Source organism: Quercus robur, chromosome 12 (genome assembly GCF_932294415.1).
Source record: "Quercus robur chromosome 12, dhQueRobu3.1, whole genome shotgun sequence".
NCBI lineage: Eukaryota > Viridiplantae > Streptophyta > Magnoliopsida > Fagales > Fagaceae > Quercus > Quercus robur.
The window spans coordinates 4,397,743-4,415,780 of record NC_065545.1 but is presented as its reverse complement, the minus strand read 5'-3'; the positions used below and the strand labels follow the sequence as shown (position 1 = coordinate 4,415,780).

Sequence of the window (18,038 nt, the reverse complement as noted above, 5' to 3'; positions counted from 1 at the left end):
GCTAGGAATTGGACTGTCTGAGGAGAATATCAGACAGTCGAGGTGCCCCTTTGGGTGTCTTGGGCTGGATTACCTTTCCCAAGTATTGTTTTCTAGTTTTTCACCTTCCACTAGTGTTTCTCTCCCCAGAAAAAGGTTCCAACACCTTACATTGACCCCCCTCTCCCCTTTTTATCCCTTCTATTAGTGGACTCGCTATGATAGGGGAAGATTCTACACGTGTGTAGGTCCCTCCACCAATGATGTCTAGGTGGCTTTTTGAATCTAGGTTACTATTCTAGCATGTCTAATCGCATATCAGGAATGACGCCCACGACTCTGCTATTGAATTGATTTTCTAGTAACTTGTACTTGACGCCGAATATTATGCTTGGCAGGCAGATTCCCCTAAAACATTACCTTCCATCCTCAGGGATATTGGGATTTGTTCAAATATAATTGCCGGATATACGTAGGTCTGTGTATTTTAGCTCGTGTTCTTTATGTCTAGGCCGAACCTAAAGCTAACAATGCTAACAAAGCTCGGCTTGGGCCCAGTATGGGCTAGCTGAACTTTCGCCCTCCAATATCATTTCTCTATTTATAAAGGTTCTCAAGTAAATATAATAATTCTAAAAATAAAAGGTATGAACTCCATATAAAGTTATGCTGATTTATTTAAACGTCGTCTTGTTTGTATTCCCATCTTCTATCTGAACAATTGAAGGAGCTAGCTGGCTGTATGGAATTAACCAAAACTATGAAATTACATGACCCAATCTTGAGGAAGCAAGTATATGGAGGCCTCCATCAATTTGTAAAGTGAGCATCGTCCTGTAAGTGATTGACTTGTTTTCATCACTAAGCTTGAATATGTAGCTGCCCAAAAGGACAGCACTGAATATCTTCATCTGCCTGTAAGCAAATTCCTTTCCCAGACAAATTCTTGGACCCGCCTGTGAATGACAATATTTTTAAATTGAGTTTACAAGCTCCTCATAATCCCATAATACAGCTATAAATGTCTGAAAGATAAGTTTGTCTAATGAAGTGATAGAGGGAAGGTAGTTGGAATATACTAAATTCAGCTAAATTTGGTGTGCTTTTGATTCTTTCTTACCTGGAAAGCTGTAAATTTAAAAGGGCTTTCTTGCTGGAAATGGCGATTTTCGTCGAGCCATCTTTCTGGCCGGAATTCTTCTGCATCATCACCCCATAAGAATTTCATCCTGCCCATGGCATATGGATAGTATGCCACTGCATCACCTTTCCTGACACTGTAACCATCTGGCCAAGTATCATCTGAAAAGCAGATCTTCCCATCCTGTGACAGCACAGGAAAAACTGACTTAAGAAAAGGAACTCATCAACAAAACAATGCAATTTGCATTCATTCATGTATGTTAGAATAATAATTAAATGATTAAATTCGTTATTTCCTAATAGTTTGAACTTCTTTGGACCTATTTCTTAACGGTTTAAATTTTTGAGACAAGTAATAATTCATTATTATAATACCACTGGAACTACAGGATAGAGCCTGAGTGTCTCAGTCAAAGCTGCATGGAGATACTGCATCCTGTCAAGAGCTTCTTCTGTTATGCTGTTTGCAAGTTCATCAATGCTTGAATTATCTTTCAAGTTTGTTGATTCTCTCACTTCTAGTGCAATCTTTTCCTGTATATGAGGATGCTTGCAGAGCAAGTAAATGAACCATGAGAGAGTACTAGCTGTTGTGTCCTTACCAGCTATCATGAAACTAAGGATTATGTCCTTTAAGTACTTGGGATCCGTCTTCCTCAATTCCAGAAACCTTGACAAAATGTCTCCTTTCTTCATCTGCCACATTTATGTGTTGGACAATTAAATTATTCTAGGTACTTAATTTTGTCTCAACTCAGAACAAAAAAATTGTCAAGATTCTAGAAGTTAAAACTCACAGGCAAATCAACTAGTGGATTATTGACTTGTTCAATCTTGCTTGTGATTACTTTGTATACAAATTCATCAATCACCTTCATATTATTTCTAAGCACTGCTTCTGATCCAATGTTCAGGAACCGCTTGATCTTCCAGAAAATGTCAACATACCGATACGAGGTAATTGCACTGGCTTCATCAAAAGCATTGGAGAATCGAATCCCTTCTTCATATGTTCCACACATGCTGTCCAGTTCTACACCAAGGACGATCTTAAATACTGAGTCTAAGGTTGATTTCATAAACAAATCCTGCCAATATTCACCTACAAGGTTAAACCATTTTCTAATGAAATGAAATAGCTGTACTTGTAATATTTACGAGTTCAAAATTTTACTTGGATCTCTATGGTTTTATTTGAGGATACAGCTTCAGACAATATCCGAGAAAGTTTAACTGCATTGGTTTTAAAGACTACACTGCTAAAGTTTTTCAGTATCTTGGTGGAAAATTCATAGCTTGATTCTTTCCTCTGGTGTCGCCACTTTTCTCCATCCACCGTGAAGATTCCATCACCCAGAAGATCAGTTAGAATATTATAGTGGAACCAACCCTGCAAACACACCAGAAGAATGAAATTCTTGAGCTTAATTAACCATTATTTTAATCTCTTTGCGTACCTTCTTAGCATAGGGGCTGAAAAATAGAACCCATTATGAGGTATGACAAAGAAAGAGAAAAGAACATCTTATATGGATGAAGTGCACAAAGCTTGGAAATGCAGTTGACTGACATCCATTTTAACATGTTCAACAGCAAACACAGAGTTTTTTTTTTTTTTGCTTTGAATTTCAACTTAAACATACAAAATTTTGGCTGAATTTTAAATTTCTTCTGAGTAGCTCAATCAACTGAAGTTGCATATGTTGGAGTTGGTTCATATTTGTTACTGGGTCACTGGCCAGATGGCCTATGGGCCTATGGATGTATGCACGCAACTGAACCACATAAACTCTATGTTGATTTTTCTCCTCTTTTCTATAATATTGTGTACAACAACTTGCTATGGAAGATGAATAAAAAAATATAATTAGATAACCTTTTATTCCATTTAATTTTCAATAAGTCATTGGAAATGAAAAAGAAATTGGAATTTCAGTTGTGTGGCTGTCATTTTCCTTTTCTTTACCTATTTGGCAACCATGCAAAGAATGATTGAGCATTATTAACTCATTATGAATCAAATAAACAATGAAATTCATCATTGAACTTAAAATCCCATAAATGACATTTATTTCAAGCTAAAAATCAAAAGTAAGTTGGATGTTACAATACCTTGCCATAGTTTTCAAAGTTTGTTTTGAGGAAGTGTTCAACATTAGCAGGGTCTGCAGTGTAAACCAAAGCTCTGTTTAGGTCAAGCAACCTGTAGGTTGTGCGTTTGCTTGAAAGCTCAGTCATGAAATCGTGCAGCCTATGGAAGTTAATCAGTTGGTGAATACTGATGCCGGCAACAGGATGGTATTTTTTTCGATTTTTAGGTGACCTTCTGGCATGAAATTTAATCACAGATAAGATCACAAAGGAAATTATTGCAGTGAAAGAGATTGGATTAAATAGGAAATCCATTAAATTCATTCTGAATAAAGAAATTTTTGTTTGGAGAATTGAGGAGAGGAACTTATATAGTGGGAGGGCGGGATTGAAAAATTGGTAAAGAGATTAGAATGACAAGCCACGAAGAGTAAAGGTCCACATGAAACGCACCATATAGAGCGTTATCTGTCAAATATTAGCAGCAAAATTTGGCTGCACATATTTTCTCTCCAAACTCTTTATATATTTCTTTATATATCTCTATATTAAGTGTAAATTTTCAAAATCTAATAGTTAGATTACATATTTTTATTATATTCTTCATACATGTAAAATTTCAAGAATATCAAAAATCAATATTTTTATTATATTTTTCATACATGTAAAATTTCAAGAATATCAAAAATCAATTGCTATCTGTGGGTACCTAAAGTGGCATGCTTTGTAACGTTCTCGGCATGCTTAGCAACGTCCTAGGCGTGCTTGACCAAACTAGTGACACTCTTTCTCATTGGTTCATGCTTTATAAGGTAGAAAGAAGGAAGTTATCTTTCCAATGTGGGACAAAAGAATTCAAGGCAAGGTAATCGAGCCAAAAAGCCAAAGCCAAAACCAAAAATTCTTGAGTACCTACACTATCTCATCAAACAAATGTTAAATTTTCAAAATTTTATAATCTAAAATTGTGTATAAAAAATAAGTTTATTGATCGAATAGTAAATAACAACTAATTTGAACGAAATTTGATGTGCATATTAAGAACATAAGAAACATAAAATTCAATGATTAGATTTTCAAAATTTACATTAAAAAAAAATATATATATATATATATGAGAAGTTTGAAGAGAAACTTTTTTCTCATTATTGGGTGTACACATGTAAGTAAATTTTCGTATTGAATAATAATGAGAAGAATAAGTGGTTAAAGTGTGTTTCTATATGTTATATTAATTATTCAAAAAAACTCCCCAAAGAAGATATTTATCTCCCCAACAAGTGGTATCAGGCTTACCATTTCAACAAAAAGATGTAATTTAACAATAGCATTTTATGCAATTGTTAAATTCCATATCAATTAGAAGTTATTACTTTACATTTAATGCTTTGAAAATGCAAGTTATCTATAAGTTATTATAGATTAGAAGTTATTACTTTACATTTTACGCTTTGAAAATCCAAGTTATCTATAAGTTATAACTCTATAACTTAGGTGGAAATTCTTACTTTTACACTTTATTCTTCATAGATGGAATTTATTCTACTTTATTTTTCATTAACTTGAAATTTTTTATCTTTTTTTTTTTTTTTTTTTAAAGTAGATTGTGATAGGAAAAGAAAGTGAATTTGTACTTAAATAAAGTTGTCTCACATAGGAAGAGTAAAATAAATTCTGTTGGTATATTAAATAACACAGACAGGCACACAGCACCAACGAAGAAATTGACCTAAAATGCGGTTTATTTAAAGGAATTTCTGCTTTGAAACACCATTATCAAGCCATCTTTCAGGTCAAATTTCCTCCAGATCTTCCGCACAAATGTATGTCATCCTTCCCATAACAGAAGCCTTATAGTTTAACACCATCTCCTTTATTTATTTTAAAGCTACCTAAGAGAATATCATCTTCTATTTAGAACTCTTCCTATCCTAAATTCAGAATGAAACTGATTAAGAATTTTTAATTTAAAAAGCATATCTGGAGTGAACTTCTTTTTTTCCCTGAAGAAAATAAGTAAACAATTTATTGGAAGTCGCAAAAAGTATACAGACAGCTGTAAGTGTATATGATATGAATCAATAAAAGAAACGTTATAGGATTTTAGCTGTTCATTATGTTACTATGTGCTTCCATGAACAAAGAAAGTCGAAGTTCTTATTTTGAAAAGATAAAGAAGTGATGAAGGATGTCTACTTAGCCCTGACGACATGAATAATCAGTATCTGGTTACAATCGAGAGACAATACCATATTTGCTGCACGTTCAATCTTAATGAAGCAAGGGAAATGTCTCATACATAGAATACAGGCCTGGACCCATTCTTTAGCGTTACAATCCTAGCAGTGGATGGTCAGCTCAGCTGTATGTTTTAGTTTCTACTTTCTAAGTTGATCAACATGAGTACCACGGGGATATAGGTTTACGGCTGGAAATAAGAAGGCTACCTGATATATTTGATATTTCTGATGCAATCCTTGAAAGAAACAAGAAGTGAAGGGGGAACAAAAAATGTGATGCATAACATCCACTTAACATATGAGACTGTCATTCTTGCACAGCGCTGCCAAGATTTTTTCAAGTGTTTGAGCCTCAATATTGTGCAGAGTGGGGTCAAACAAAAAGTGGTCTAAGAAGATACCACATCTTTTCAAGGGAAGCATCAGTGATCATCCGTGCAATTTCATCATGCAGATGTGATACTATCAGCTTCAGCTGCTTCTCTCACTTCACATGTAACCTTCTCTTGAACCAAACGGTGTTTACAGAGCATGCAAAAGAACCAATTCAGTGTGTTTGCAGATGTGTCCTTGACAACAATGTTAAAAGTGAGCAACATCTCTTAGATATTTCTGTCATATTCTTTGGATCCTTCTCACTCACCAGTCACCACCAAACAATTGACAATATATATCATTTGCCTCTGTTCACGAAATTAAATAAATTAATCCAACAGGCAGAGGTTGCAATGAAGAGCCAAACAAGAAGGAAATTTTCTGCAACCATCTCTCAGATATTGCTAAGTCATCAAAGGCTTCAGAGAAACAATTTCTAAACTCATCTGAGCCAGAAGAACCCCAAATGCACATTAAAATTTGAGTCTAAAGTTGATTTTGTCCAGATATCCTGCATAAAAAGTGGAAAAGCCACCTTCTAAGGCCCACTATAATGATATTGTAAAATAAAAATCTTCACACACACACACACGCATATATATATGTGTTTCATACATGCTTGCATATCTGATTTAGTATTCAGGAAGTCATTCTCTGAGGAATTACTTCAAATAAGATTACATCAATTCTTCACTTTCAAGACTATTACCAAACCTGCAAATTCATCAATTGCTTTGTTGCTCTCTCTCTGGAAAATAAACTAATTTTGTTGCATTTGTTCAAAAAACAGCTGTGCTGAAATCTCTTAAAACTTTTGTTTAGAATTAATACATCACAAGCTTATGTTGGTGGCGCCATTTATTCTGCAATGATGGGAAAGGAAAAAAAAAACACCATTACCAAACAGATCTCTCATTATTCCACAATGATACTCTCATGCCAAACATTCCACTGTCGGAAAACTTTAAGTAAAAAGCTAATCAAAGCTGATAGGTTCGTGAAATTTGTTACCTTGCCTTAGTTGGCAAAGTTGGTTTTAGTATATATTCAAGGACAAAGTTTAGTCACAAAATTAGTTGTAGCCTAAGGCTACAACCTTAATAAAATAAATATTACTACATATTTTGAAAATCTAACCATTGAATTACATGTTCTTTACGCTCTTAATACACATGTCAAATTTAGTGTCAATCGGATATATTATTTACTATATAATCTATAAGTTTATATTTTATACACAATTTTAAACTACAAAAACTTGCAATTTAAATAATTTATTGATAACATAGCCATTGATCTTTAATTTTTTAGAAAATTTTCAAGTATGGATGATATAAGAAGAAGATATAATCCAACGATAAATTTGTCAAAATTCATCTCCAAAAAAAAAATATTGAGTAAGATTGTAGCCTAAGCTTACAACAAATTTTGTAACTAAACTTTGTCCTATATTTAATATTAGTTGGATCATCAGCATAAATTTCACCACGTGATGGAGTAATTCACAGATGGGTTATGTATCTCTAAGCAAGAGATGCTTGGTAATTAAAGATTGTATTGAAGTTTGGGTTGCAAACTTCTCCCCCCCACCCCCACCCCCCCCACAGTGATAAGTAATACTATCTGAAGTATGACCTTATTTTCTTATTCAACTATGACAATGATTTAATTTATTCATGCACTACCACATTTATAATGCATGGAAGGTTATATTTATATGGTTGTGAGGTCCTATCACATAACAGTACCCACAGCTAACAATGTACTAGGTGCACATGTTGCAGGATGGGAAGCTTTTTTCTTGATGATACCTGACCATTGGATTCAGAGAAAACAGGTCGGCTTTCATTGAGAAGACTTTCATGGCTGCTGATCTTTCAATTAATATTTTCTTCTTTCCGTCAGACTGAAATTAAGTCAAGATAAACGTTGTAGAGAAAATCTGGAAACCTGCAAATCAAGATAATATAATGAAGATTAGTATTTTGACAACCAAAATTATGAAAGTAACAAGTTTATGAATTCTTGTGATACACACAAAATTAAGTACACAGATCAACTAATCACAAGAAACAGAGCTACATGTTTTCACCAACTAATTAACAAAACACTAAAAGATTAGGCTTTCTTCAGATCTCAGGCTTCTGCAAAGAATTTGGTCTGAGAGACTTAAGTAGATATAAGAAAAAAACATTTGAGATGATATATTCTATGACAATATATTGGTACATAGATAACTGGCACATCAACCCAAGATCAATATAAAAGCAATCATACTTCGTACTTACTACTACTTAAATTCAGAAATATTCCATTACATAATATGTATAGAATCACAGTCCACTTATTGAAGACAGTATGAATTCATATTCAATGCCAAGAAGAACAAAGTGAAATGATTTAATTTCTACAGGACATTGACAACCCTAGATATTTACAAGAATAACTCCTACATGCTTACATGATAATTTTGGATCAGTAATGGCAAGCAACTGTAAATTTTGTCAGAACACATGGGTTGCCTATAAAATAAGGTTTAATCAAGAGCGACCTTATTCTCCTAGGGATGTATATCTCATTCCCTTAAGTATAACTTGATAAATTTTCCTCATACAATAAATTCCTTTTCATAATAGTGCTTGGAGGTTCTTGAATAACTTTCAATAACTCCACAAACAGCAGAATGTCAGTTTCCCAAGTGTGAGCATATAAACAAATTGCTTTGAAATAAAATATAACTATGTTATCACATAATGTTTGCCTTCAATGAATTCTTATTATGATCAAGCATAAATCCTTCTATCTTCATCAAGTTACTAAACCCATTCAAAATACAGACTACTTCCTCCATTAAAACATCAGGTGATCCTCTCACTGAAAATTCATGGACAACCCCATCAACTTCAATCATGCTGCAGCCTGGGACTTCCTTCTTTATCCCTTTTTCTTTCATCAAGGCTCTAATTCTCTTTACATCATCAAATCTATTAGCTTTGGCATATACATCACAAAAGTTCACATAAAAAGCATAGTTCAGAGGTTCCAAATCAATTAAATACTGTGCCACCCTTTCTCCTAATTCTATGTTCCCATGCATTTGACAACCTCCAAGTAACGCACCCCAAACAAACACATCTGGCTCCATTGGCATGCCTCTAATAAGCTCTTCTGCCTCTCCAAAAAGCCCAGCACGGGCAAGTGCATCAACCATACAAGCATAGTGATAAACCTGTGGTTCAATTGAGTAAGCACGTCTCATCATGTCAAAACACCAGCGTCCTTTCTCTACTAGACCAGAGTGAGCACAAGCCGACAATAGCCCAACAAATGTCACATGGTTAGGCTTCACCCCAAGCGTTTCCATCTCTTCAAAAAGATCAAAAGCCTCTTTACAAAACCCATGAAGAGCAAACACCGATATCATTGCTGTCCATGCCAAGGTATCCCTTTTAGGCATATCCTTAAAGACCTCATATGCTTTTTCCACACATCCGCATTTGCCATACATATCAACCAATGCCGTGCCAATTACCACATCACACTCTAGGCCACTTCTCCTCAAGTAACCATGCATCCATTTACCATGATCAATTGCACCAAGATAGGCACAAGCTGAAAGGACACTAGCAATTGTGATCTTGTCCGGTCTAACCATCTCATCCCTTACCATCTGCATTTCATGGAAAAATTCCAAGGCCTCCTTCGGCCGACCACCTTGAATGAACCCCACTATAATTGAATTCCAAGTTATAACATTCCTCTTCTTCATCCTCCTGAACAATTCCAACGCCTTATCAAGTTCCCCTCTTCTCAAACACCCAATAATCATCGAGTTCCAAGAAACCACATCCCTGTTCGACATTTCATCAAACATCTTCCGGGCACAACTCAAATACCCACAAACCGAATACAGACTTATCAAAGAATTCCCAACAAAAACATCATTATCAAATCCAAACTTGATGGCATGGGCATGAATGCTTCGGCCCTTGTCACCCTCGAGCCTCGTCGTGCATTCCTTTACTAGAAATGGAAAAGTGAGGAAATCAGGTGCAATGCCATCACAAAGCATTTGCTTATATAGAATCAAAGACCGAGATGAAGCATTTGTGTTATCAACTCCATTGATTTTAGTAGCATAAGCTCTGATCATTATGTTACAGATAGAGGTATTTGGGTTGTTTATGAGTCGGAAAACATTGGCAGCATAGGTGAGAGAGCCCCAATCAGAAATGGCGCAAAAGTAAAGGAGACGAGTAATGAGAAAATGTTGGTCATTGTTTGAAAGATTTGGACAAGTCAGGATATGGGTATGGATTTGTTTAAGCTCTCTCATGTTCCTGCATTCTTGGACTAAACTTGAGATAGTGTTCTTCAATGTATTTTTTAGGTGTTGGGCTTCTTTCATTTTCTCACCTCATGGCTGGCTATGGCTAGAAAGCCTAGCATGATGCTTATTTATATGTTACCATAACATTTTAGCCATTTTTCCAAATTATTTATCTTTTTTTGTTTTTTGAGATAACATATTTCCCAAATTATTTTATGTAATATAAAGTAATTAAATGGCCAATTTTTGAAAATCACCAAAGGTACCTCGTAATGCAAGGAGGGAAAACTCTGTAAAGTATAAAATGGGCAAAATTTATGCAGCAAAAACTAAATTCAATCACTGATTATAATGCACCAAAAATTGTGTCTGTTATTCATTAGTCAATGCAAACCAGAGCTCCACTTTTCACCAGGTGCCATTTCCTTGAAATGATAAAGGTCCAATCTCTCACAAAGGTGCAAATTAAACCAATAAACATAAAAGATACAACAAATCGGGAATGCATAAACATGGATACAGATAAAATAGAAACCATTTAGTTTTCAACATAAACAAAAATGGTTCAAAAAGAGAGAATTCTCTAAGAACCCGGAAATGGAATAAGATAATAGGCTCAACTTGAAAAGAATCCCAATCCGCATAAATACAGTTACAGATAAAAAATGTTACTAAATAAAATTAAAATTACAATTACGGAAAAATTAAGCAAAAAGAGGAAGGCTTAGAACTTGACAGCCAGCTTCCCTCCAACTACACAGCAAAGCAAGTTAAACATTGGTGTTTGTGTTGCCCTAAAGAAAACCTTCAATTCCACGACCTGATCTTACTTCCCTGTATATGCCAAGAGCTTCTTCCATGACCTGGGCTTGAGCCAGCAACTTAGCTCTCTTCTTTCCAGATGGATGGGTTGAAAGATAATCCCTGAGAGCTGATTCGCCTGTCACCTGTCCCAACTTCTCGTACACTTTGGGGGCCACACGAGGATCATATCCAGCTGAGGCCATCAACAGCAGCCCTATGTAGTCTGCCTCCATTTCCATCCTGAAAAGAAGACAATTTATACAAAAGGGTGAGCACACATCAGAAAATAGGATCATGTTCACCTTTGTCTGTCCTACTATATGGCTTGCTGTTATCTGTCCAACTATCTCTGAAAGAGAACATAGTAGACCAAGTACCTTCTGGAATCATTAAAGGCTTCAGTGTCTCTATTTTTTAGTTATCAATTCTACCCATTAGGACTCACATCACATTTCTGCTTGCCAGGAGCTTTTCCTGTAATGTGATCTAAAGCATCCATTATGCTAATCAAGCAACACTCTTCTTCAGAGTCCTGCAACCATTCCAACTACCAATCTTAAGCAATTCCCTTCACCTCCATTACTGAAACTGAAATTCTGCAATTTCACCTAGCCTTTCTTCAATAATTTACTTACTAAAAAAGGGGAAAGGAAAGGGGGGCAAAAAAAAATCCTTTCAAGACAAAGCAACTTTATTAATTAACTGTCTGTAATGCTCGCTAAACACATTTGAGAGGAACCGTATTCAAGCATACGTTGTAATTTATTCAAAAGGTCACTTAGTAATTTAGCACAAGGTTGAATCAGCTCCAGAACATTCTATTTCACCTTATAATCCAAAGATTGGTGTCTATTTTTTATCAAACAGATGGTCAGACCAACAAACTCAAGGAAGATAAACTAAGAACTTTCGTCATCATATGATTACAAAAAGACATTGCAAGCACACAGAGAGTGGTTGTCTTCCCTTCAGCACTAATCCAAATGATAGTTGGTAAAAACTAAAAAATTCAAATTACACTGGGCTCTAACTAAATAATGCGAGTTTAAAGATGAGATCTGTAGGAATCAAAGACTCCAACATGATCAGAAATATGAAAAACAAAGAATGGAACAAATTGAAGTATAGAACCTTTACAAAGGAACTAAAAACGATGTTGCGATACAGAGTCTGAAAGAGTAATCTACATAATGCATTTTTGTCATGAAGAACAAACAAAATCCTAAACATTCTGCCAATACAACGGGCCAAACAATTATTTTTTAATTCATTATGTTAGGTGTCGGCACAACCCGCCGTCTCTTCAATGACGAGTCGCCTTTTAATTGTCAAGCTTCAGATATTGCACGGTCTTGCATACGTAAGTAAAAGGAATCTCTGATACAAGATATGATTCATCCAACTCTAAAATCACAATATTCAAAGCAAACTTGATACATTGCTCATCCTTTATAAGTTATAACAAAATAATGGATAGCTTTAAAGATAAAATTAATATTTTCATGAAACTTGGTACATTTTTCAACCACCAAACAGTTTGCTATCTATAGGAAAAAGAGAGAAGGGTATTGATTGATTCTAACCAAGAAATTTCAATAATTTATGGATCAGTATGTAATTAACACTCTGTTTTCTTATCTAGTACTGAATGTGAAACATATAATCTACACTCATGCAAAAAAGTAAGAGTTTTTCCTTACTAAGATTTGGAATCCAGGTACCATACTAACAGCACCTTTGCTTAGAATATTCTTCATATCCTACTAAGCAATAAAGTTATGTTTCATAAACCATAAGAGAGGTCAATGAATTTTTTTTTTTTTTTTTTTTGGATTGGTAAATAATAACTTTATTGAAAAAAAAAAAAAGAGCAAGTTCCTTGGTACACAGGAAGTGCACAAGGATTGCAAAGGACTACCCACAATTACATAAATCTCCAAAATCTAAAACAGAGGGTGTGTCAAGACCGCTCAAAGCAGTCCTCCAATCCAATAAAGACAGAAGGAAAATGTGCTCCAACTCTATGATAGAACGTTCCTCCCCTTCAAAGATTCTGTTGTTCAGTTCTCTACATACGTTCCACTTAAAACATTGTGGAATAACACCCCAAACAGATGCCATCCTATGTCGCCCACCACCTCTATGCCAATAAGCAAGCAACTCAACTGCTTGACCCATGAGATACCAAACAAACTAAACACAGAGGACCATAAATCCGAGGCAAAAGGACAATGAATGAGCAGGTGATCCACCAATTCCTCCCAATCTTTTTTACACATACAACACCTCTTAACAAAACAAATATTTCTCTTCCTCAAATTATAAAAAGTTAAAATCCTCCCCTTCGCTGCTTTCCAAGTGAAAAAAGCTAGCTTAGTATGAGCTTTCACCTTCCAAATACTTTTCCAAAGGAATGAGCAATTACCTCCATCAGATAAGATTGAATAAAACGATTTTACCTCAAAAGAACCACTCCAGGCTACTACCCACACCACATTATCTTCCTCATTCCCATCCACCTTAGAAGAATAAGGAAGATCAAAGAAGGATTCCAAACTTGTCAGTTCCCATTCTAGTATTGGTCTAACAAAAAGCACACCCCAGTGTGCAATCCCATTATGCCAACACAAATACTCTGCCACAAACGTATCCTTTTTCCTAGCTATGTGATACAACAACGGAAATGCTTCATTGAGAGATGACTACCCACACCACAAATCGTCCCAAAAAACAGATTCAAAGACCCCTTCCCACCTCAAATCTTATATTTTAGAAAATCTTTCCCAAAAACCTCTAATGTACTTCCATACAATGATATTTTGGAAAACCTCAGTCACCTTTAATTATCATCCAACCGTGAAAATACACAGGATAACCTGCTGTCCAGGGGTGTAATGCTGGAAAACTAGGTGACTAAATTTGAGATCTTACTACACTGAACCCAGATCCATGTACATCCGAATAATTATTGATTACTAAGAACTAATTATTCTGATAATTCAATAATTGGGGAAGGAGAGATTTGAACCCTAGATGTCTCCCTTGGAAACACCAAGAGGTGCCAACCAGCTGAGCTACAATGCTCTAGGCGCTTGCCAGGAACAAATTATTGCAAAAGCTATTGTAGCTATTCACAGTTTTCCTTAAATATGAATCATCTCCCCTCAGAACTCATCCGCCATATGCTTGCAATTACTAGCAATTATAGAGTTTGCAAACTAATAATCCCAACAGCTATAGTGTGTTTTTATTATTTTTCCTAACCCAATAAAGCATCTCCACATAAACCTTTTTAAGATGGTCAGAGGAACAAAAAGTTTATACCAATTCAAAAAAAAAAAAAAAATCAATGAAATGGAATTTGATGGCAAAACTTAATGGAATAACAACAAAATATAGGAATAAATTGGAGCCACCAAAAAAGTCAAAAAGCTTTCAGGTTATGATATTGTGGTCCATCAGGTCAGATACACCAAACCCCCTACCACCAACACACATACACATGTTACTGATAACTCAAACCACAGCAAAGCAAATGATTTATCCAGGAACCTTATGGAGGTTTCTAATATTCAGCCTTATTGTCTCATTCTAAATAATTACATCAAAATATAAGAAACTTTTCTTAAGCAGAAATATTGTGATTACCCAATATATCTCAGAAGTTTATCTCCATGCTGAAATGTAATGTTCTTTACATTCTTTGGGTTAACTTTCATTAGAATAAATTAGAAGGCTCACCCCCATTCTTTGGGTTAATCACAAATTGGGACTGACACTAGCCCCACAGTACTCACTGTTTGGAATTATCATGTTGCCTTGTTGGGCACTTCATGTTGATGCCAAATGATTCAAATCGTTGTACACATACATAAAACTGATACTAAGACTTGTAACGCATGCCAAAAACATTAACACTTATCCAAAGAGCAATTCAGCGATAGCCAAGACTACTGCTCACATTGATTGTGCAATGTACATCACATTTCTAGTTTAGTTCATCTCGAAATCTTAGTAAAGCTAAAACCAAATATTTGCAGGATGAATTGAACTGCAGGTATGACAGAAAAGTCAACAACAAAACAGCATCAAGCATCAAAATTCTCAAACTTTCCCATATATGCATCTCGCCAAAGATCAAAACAGTAACAACAATATCAAAAACTACAAACCATAAAAAGAGAAATTTAACATGCGATCCATCAGGCAATATAGGGTACCTCCGGGAGAAAGGAAGCCTCAGGAAAAGAGTTGACATTGTGTTGACAATATCAGGCATAACAAACTGATAAAGTATCAGTTGTAGAATTGCAAACCACAGGTTCTTCGTAATCCCCTCAGCCGCATGTCGAGCCACAGCATGCCCAACCTAATCAATCAAATAGACCAATGAAAACATGCTTGACCAGTGATCACTGATCACACAAACACAATGAGCAAGCTGTTTTTAAATCCCACATATTACAATTACAGCAACAAAGAGCTAAAGAATATAGCAGTATAACTCTATACCTCATGCCCAATTATAGTTGCTATCTCAGCATCAGTCTTAAATTGTTCAAGCAAGCCCGTAAACACGACAATCTTCCCGCCCGGTAAACAGAATGCATTAACAACAGGCTCATTGACCACCAAAACCTCCCAATTCAATCCTTCCAAATGCGAAGTGGCTGATAGAGACCCTCTGTCTTTACCTTTCTTCCTACTTTGCTGAACCCAACTATCATCAAGAATTTCATCCTCTTTAAACCACTTCCCTTCCTCACTCTCCCTCTCCTTCAATGCCATCAACGTCTCATGGCCTCCGCCGCCTATGCTCTCCTCCGATGCATAACTCATATCACTCCACACCTGATCAGTCCTCAACCCTCTCTGCAATGCCTCAATTATATCCTTTGCTATCAGTCTCACCCTCACGCTGTCAGGGTGTATTGCAGGCAATATTTTGCCCTTAAATGCTGCCTTCATTTGCTCAAATTGCGTCTCTCCCAGCCTCCTCTCCATGCTTTTTGACAAAAGCACGAAATGGGTTCGCTTTGTATATGGGACTGTCTCTAAATTCCCAAAATACACAGTGATGAATACCCCAGAACCCACAAGAACCACTACCAGCACAGTTCTTGGGTTCTGAAACCACCGCTGAGGCCCTCGTGGCCTGAAATGCCGAACCTGGTACCGATCAACGTAGTAATATCTCTTAGCACCTCCGAGAAAAGGGTTGGAATGAATCTGATTGAACCGAATTCTATTGGGTGAAACTTGTAAACCAAGTCTTTGAGAAATACAAGAATATGAAGAAAACCCAGAAAGATTATTAGATTTATTGTAAGTGAAAATCGAAGACCCAGTTTGGGAAATTCTAGAAGTGGGTTCTTGAATTGGAGCTTTGGGGGTTACAATCTTGGAAGTGTAACTTCGAAAAGTATCGAGTGCAAGCTTTGCTCTTCGTTGGTATCCCATGACTTGGGAAGAAGAAGAACAAGAACTCAGCTCCTTTTTTTTTTTTTTTTTTGGTATCAAAGTCTGTTTGTGGCTTGTAGTTTTCAGATATAGAAGGAAAGTGAAAGAAAAAGCGAAAAGAATCAGAAAAGATTTGAGTTTAAGAAAAAAAAGGTTACATACGACCAGGTGAGAGTGTTAAGAGAGATGACCAGGCAGAAGCTTGGAGTAGAGGCTGTAGACGTGTCTCGAAGTTGTAGCTGCTTGGTGCGGTTATTTTAAATTCATATTTTCAGTTTTTTTAAATAATATTAAACGTATCGTTATATATTTTCTCATCAATATATTTTAAAAAAATTAAAATCTGTTATTTAAACATGTGGGGCTCAATAATTCGTGGGTCAGGTCCATTTATTCGTTGGGGTCCAAAGGCCCAAACTGAGAAAGGTGATGGCCCAGGCTCGGCAATATAAGTACGAAATAGCCTTGGGACACAGCCGAGGACGATTCAATCCTCGGCATGTCCGAGATCTCACAAGAAAAAAGGGCAAAAATGGTATAGAAACAACTTGGGAAAAAATCTAAAATATCTGCGCCAATAGAAAGGGGTATGCTGGAAAGTGTAACGACCAGGGAAAGTTGCCCTTACTGCCATTCAATACTCTGCACCTGACAGAGCCATACTCTCCAGCTTTTACAACCACCCCCAACTACTCTGGGTATGGACTGATGGGACAAGTACCAATCTTGAAATGTCGATCCTACACGTGGACGAAGGATAAAAAACACAGGCTAGTATAAAAGGAAAAGTAAGCAATTCATAGCGGAGGCTGGGAAAAATGGCCAAAAACCAGAGCCTCCCAGCCCGCCTTCAGGAGAAAGACTCCTAGGGCGAAGACGACTTAACCATGTACGAATATCACGAAAAACCCACCGCCTGGTGACCAAGGCCTAGCCTTTCAAACCCATGCTCTACAAATGATATTGTTTGGGCCTTTTTACGTGCGAACCCAACACTATTACGGTTCGTTACAAATCGTGTCCTTACAATTGGCGCCGTCTGTGGGAAAGGCTTGTGTGTTGGTATAGGCGGTAGGTCAAGAGAGTTCCCGTGTCATTTCTAAACAGCTGGTTATAGAGTTCTAGTGTAAAGTTCCGCTAGGGGCTATGATTCTTGACTAGGGGCTACGCTTGGTAGCGTCAATCGCATGGATGGTTCTAGGGGCTTGGCCGAGGAGTTAATTCCCCTAAAGCCAAGGTCCCATGCCAAAAACCGAGTTTTGGACAGAACCAAGGTATTGTATGGTCCTCGGACTCAAACCTATGGGGAAACCAACTACTTAGACGAGAAAACTGAGTTTTGGACAGAACCAAGGTATTGTATGGTCCTCGGACTCAAATCTATGGGGAAACCAACTACTTAGACGAGAAAACTGAGTTTTGGACAGAACCAAGGTATTGTATGGTCCTCGGACTCAAATCTATGGGGAAACCAACTACTTAGACGAGAAAACTGAGTTTTGGACAGAACCAGGGTATTGTATGGTCCTCGGACTCAAACCTATGGGGAAACCAACTACTTAGACGAGAAAACTGAGTTTTGGATAGAACCAGGGTATTGTATGGTCCTCGGACTC

General features: G+C 36.4%; 3 protein-coding genes across 8 annotated transcripts; all 3 read right to left on the bottom strand.

Moving 5' to 3' along the window:
* Positions 1 to 504: 504 nt before the first annotated feature.
* On the bottom strand, positions 505 to 3,703 carry LOC126709687 (cytochrome P450 704C1-like). Of its 2 annotated transcripts, none has more exons than XM_050410013.1 (6): positions 3,235 to 3,703; positions 2,297 to 2,512; positions 1,995 to 2,210; positions 1,498 to 1,818; positions 1,100 to 1,303; positions 505 to 935 (listed from the first exon to the last, which is right to left on the bottom strand). In XM_050410013.1, exons 1-6 carry the CDS (start codon positions 3,535 to 3,537, stop codon positions 738 to 740), a joined length of 1,458 nt encoding a protein of 485 aa, XP_050265970.1. In that variant the 5' UTR covers positions 3,538 to 3,703; the 3' UTR covers positions 505 to 737. The 2 variants fall into 2 exon arrangements, with proteins under 2 accessions (XP_050265970.1, XP_050265969.1); XM_050410012.1 differs by having other exon boundaries at positions 1,920 to 2,210; positions 3,235 to 3,702.
* Positions 3,704 to 5,343: 1,640 nt separating this feature from the next.
* LOC126709657 (pentatricopeptide repeat-containing protein At5g66520-like) lies at positions 5,344 to 10,273 on the bottom strand. Of its 4 annotated transcripts, XM_050409968.1 has the most exons (4): positions 8,290 to 10,273; positions 7,640 to 7,778; positions 6,543 to 6,691; positions 5,344 to 6,339 (listed from the first exon to the last, which is right to left on the bottom strand). In XM_050409968.1, exon 1 carries the CDS (start codon positions 10,234 to 10,236, stop codon positions 8,575 to 8,577), a length of 1,662 nt encoding a protein of 553 aa, XP_050265925.1. In that variant the 5' UTR covers positions 10,237 to 10,273; the 3' UTR covers positions 5,344 to 6,339; positions 6,543 to 6,691; positions 7,640 to 7,778; positions 8,290 to 8,574. The 4 variants fall into 4 exon arrangements, with proteins under 4 accessions (XP_050265925.1, XP_050265924.1, XP_050265927.1 ...); XM_050409967.1 differs by lacking the exon at positions 6,543 to 6,691; XM_050409970.1 differs by lacking the exon at positions 6,543 to 6,691 and having other exon boundaries at positions 5,344 to 6,136.
* A 464-nt stretch (positions 10,274 to 10,737) lies between these two features.
* On the bottom strand, positions 10,738 to 16,656 carry LOC126708755 (mitochondrial metalloendopeptidase OMA1). 2 transcript variants are annotated; one of them, XM_050408679.1, is made up of 3 exons: positions 15,475 to 16,653; positions 15,183 to 15,331; positions 10,738 to 11,202 (listed from the first exon to the last, which is right to left on the bottom strand). In XM_050408679.1, the coding sequence occupies exons 1-3, from the start codon at positions 16,420 to 16,422 to the stop codon at positions 10,953 to 10,955; spliced, it is 1,347 nt and encodes a 448-aa protein (XP_050264636.1). In that variant the 5' UTR covers positions 16,423 to 16,653; the 3' UTR covers positions 10,738 to 10,952. The 2 variants fall into 2 exon arrangements, with proteins under 2 accessions (XP_050264636.1, XP_050264637.1); XM_050408680.1 differs by lacking the exon at positions 10,738 to 11,202 and adding an exon at positions 11,209 to 11,494 and having other exon boundaries at positions 15,475 to 16,656.
* Between the last annotated feature and the right edge of the window lie 1,382 nt (positions 16,657 to 18,038).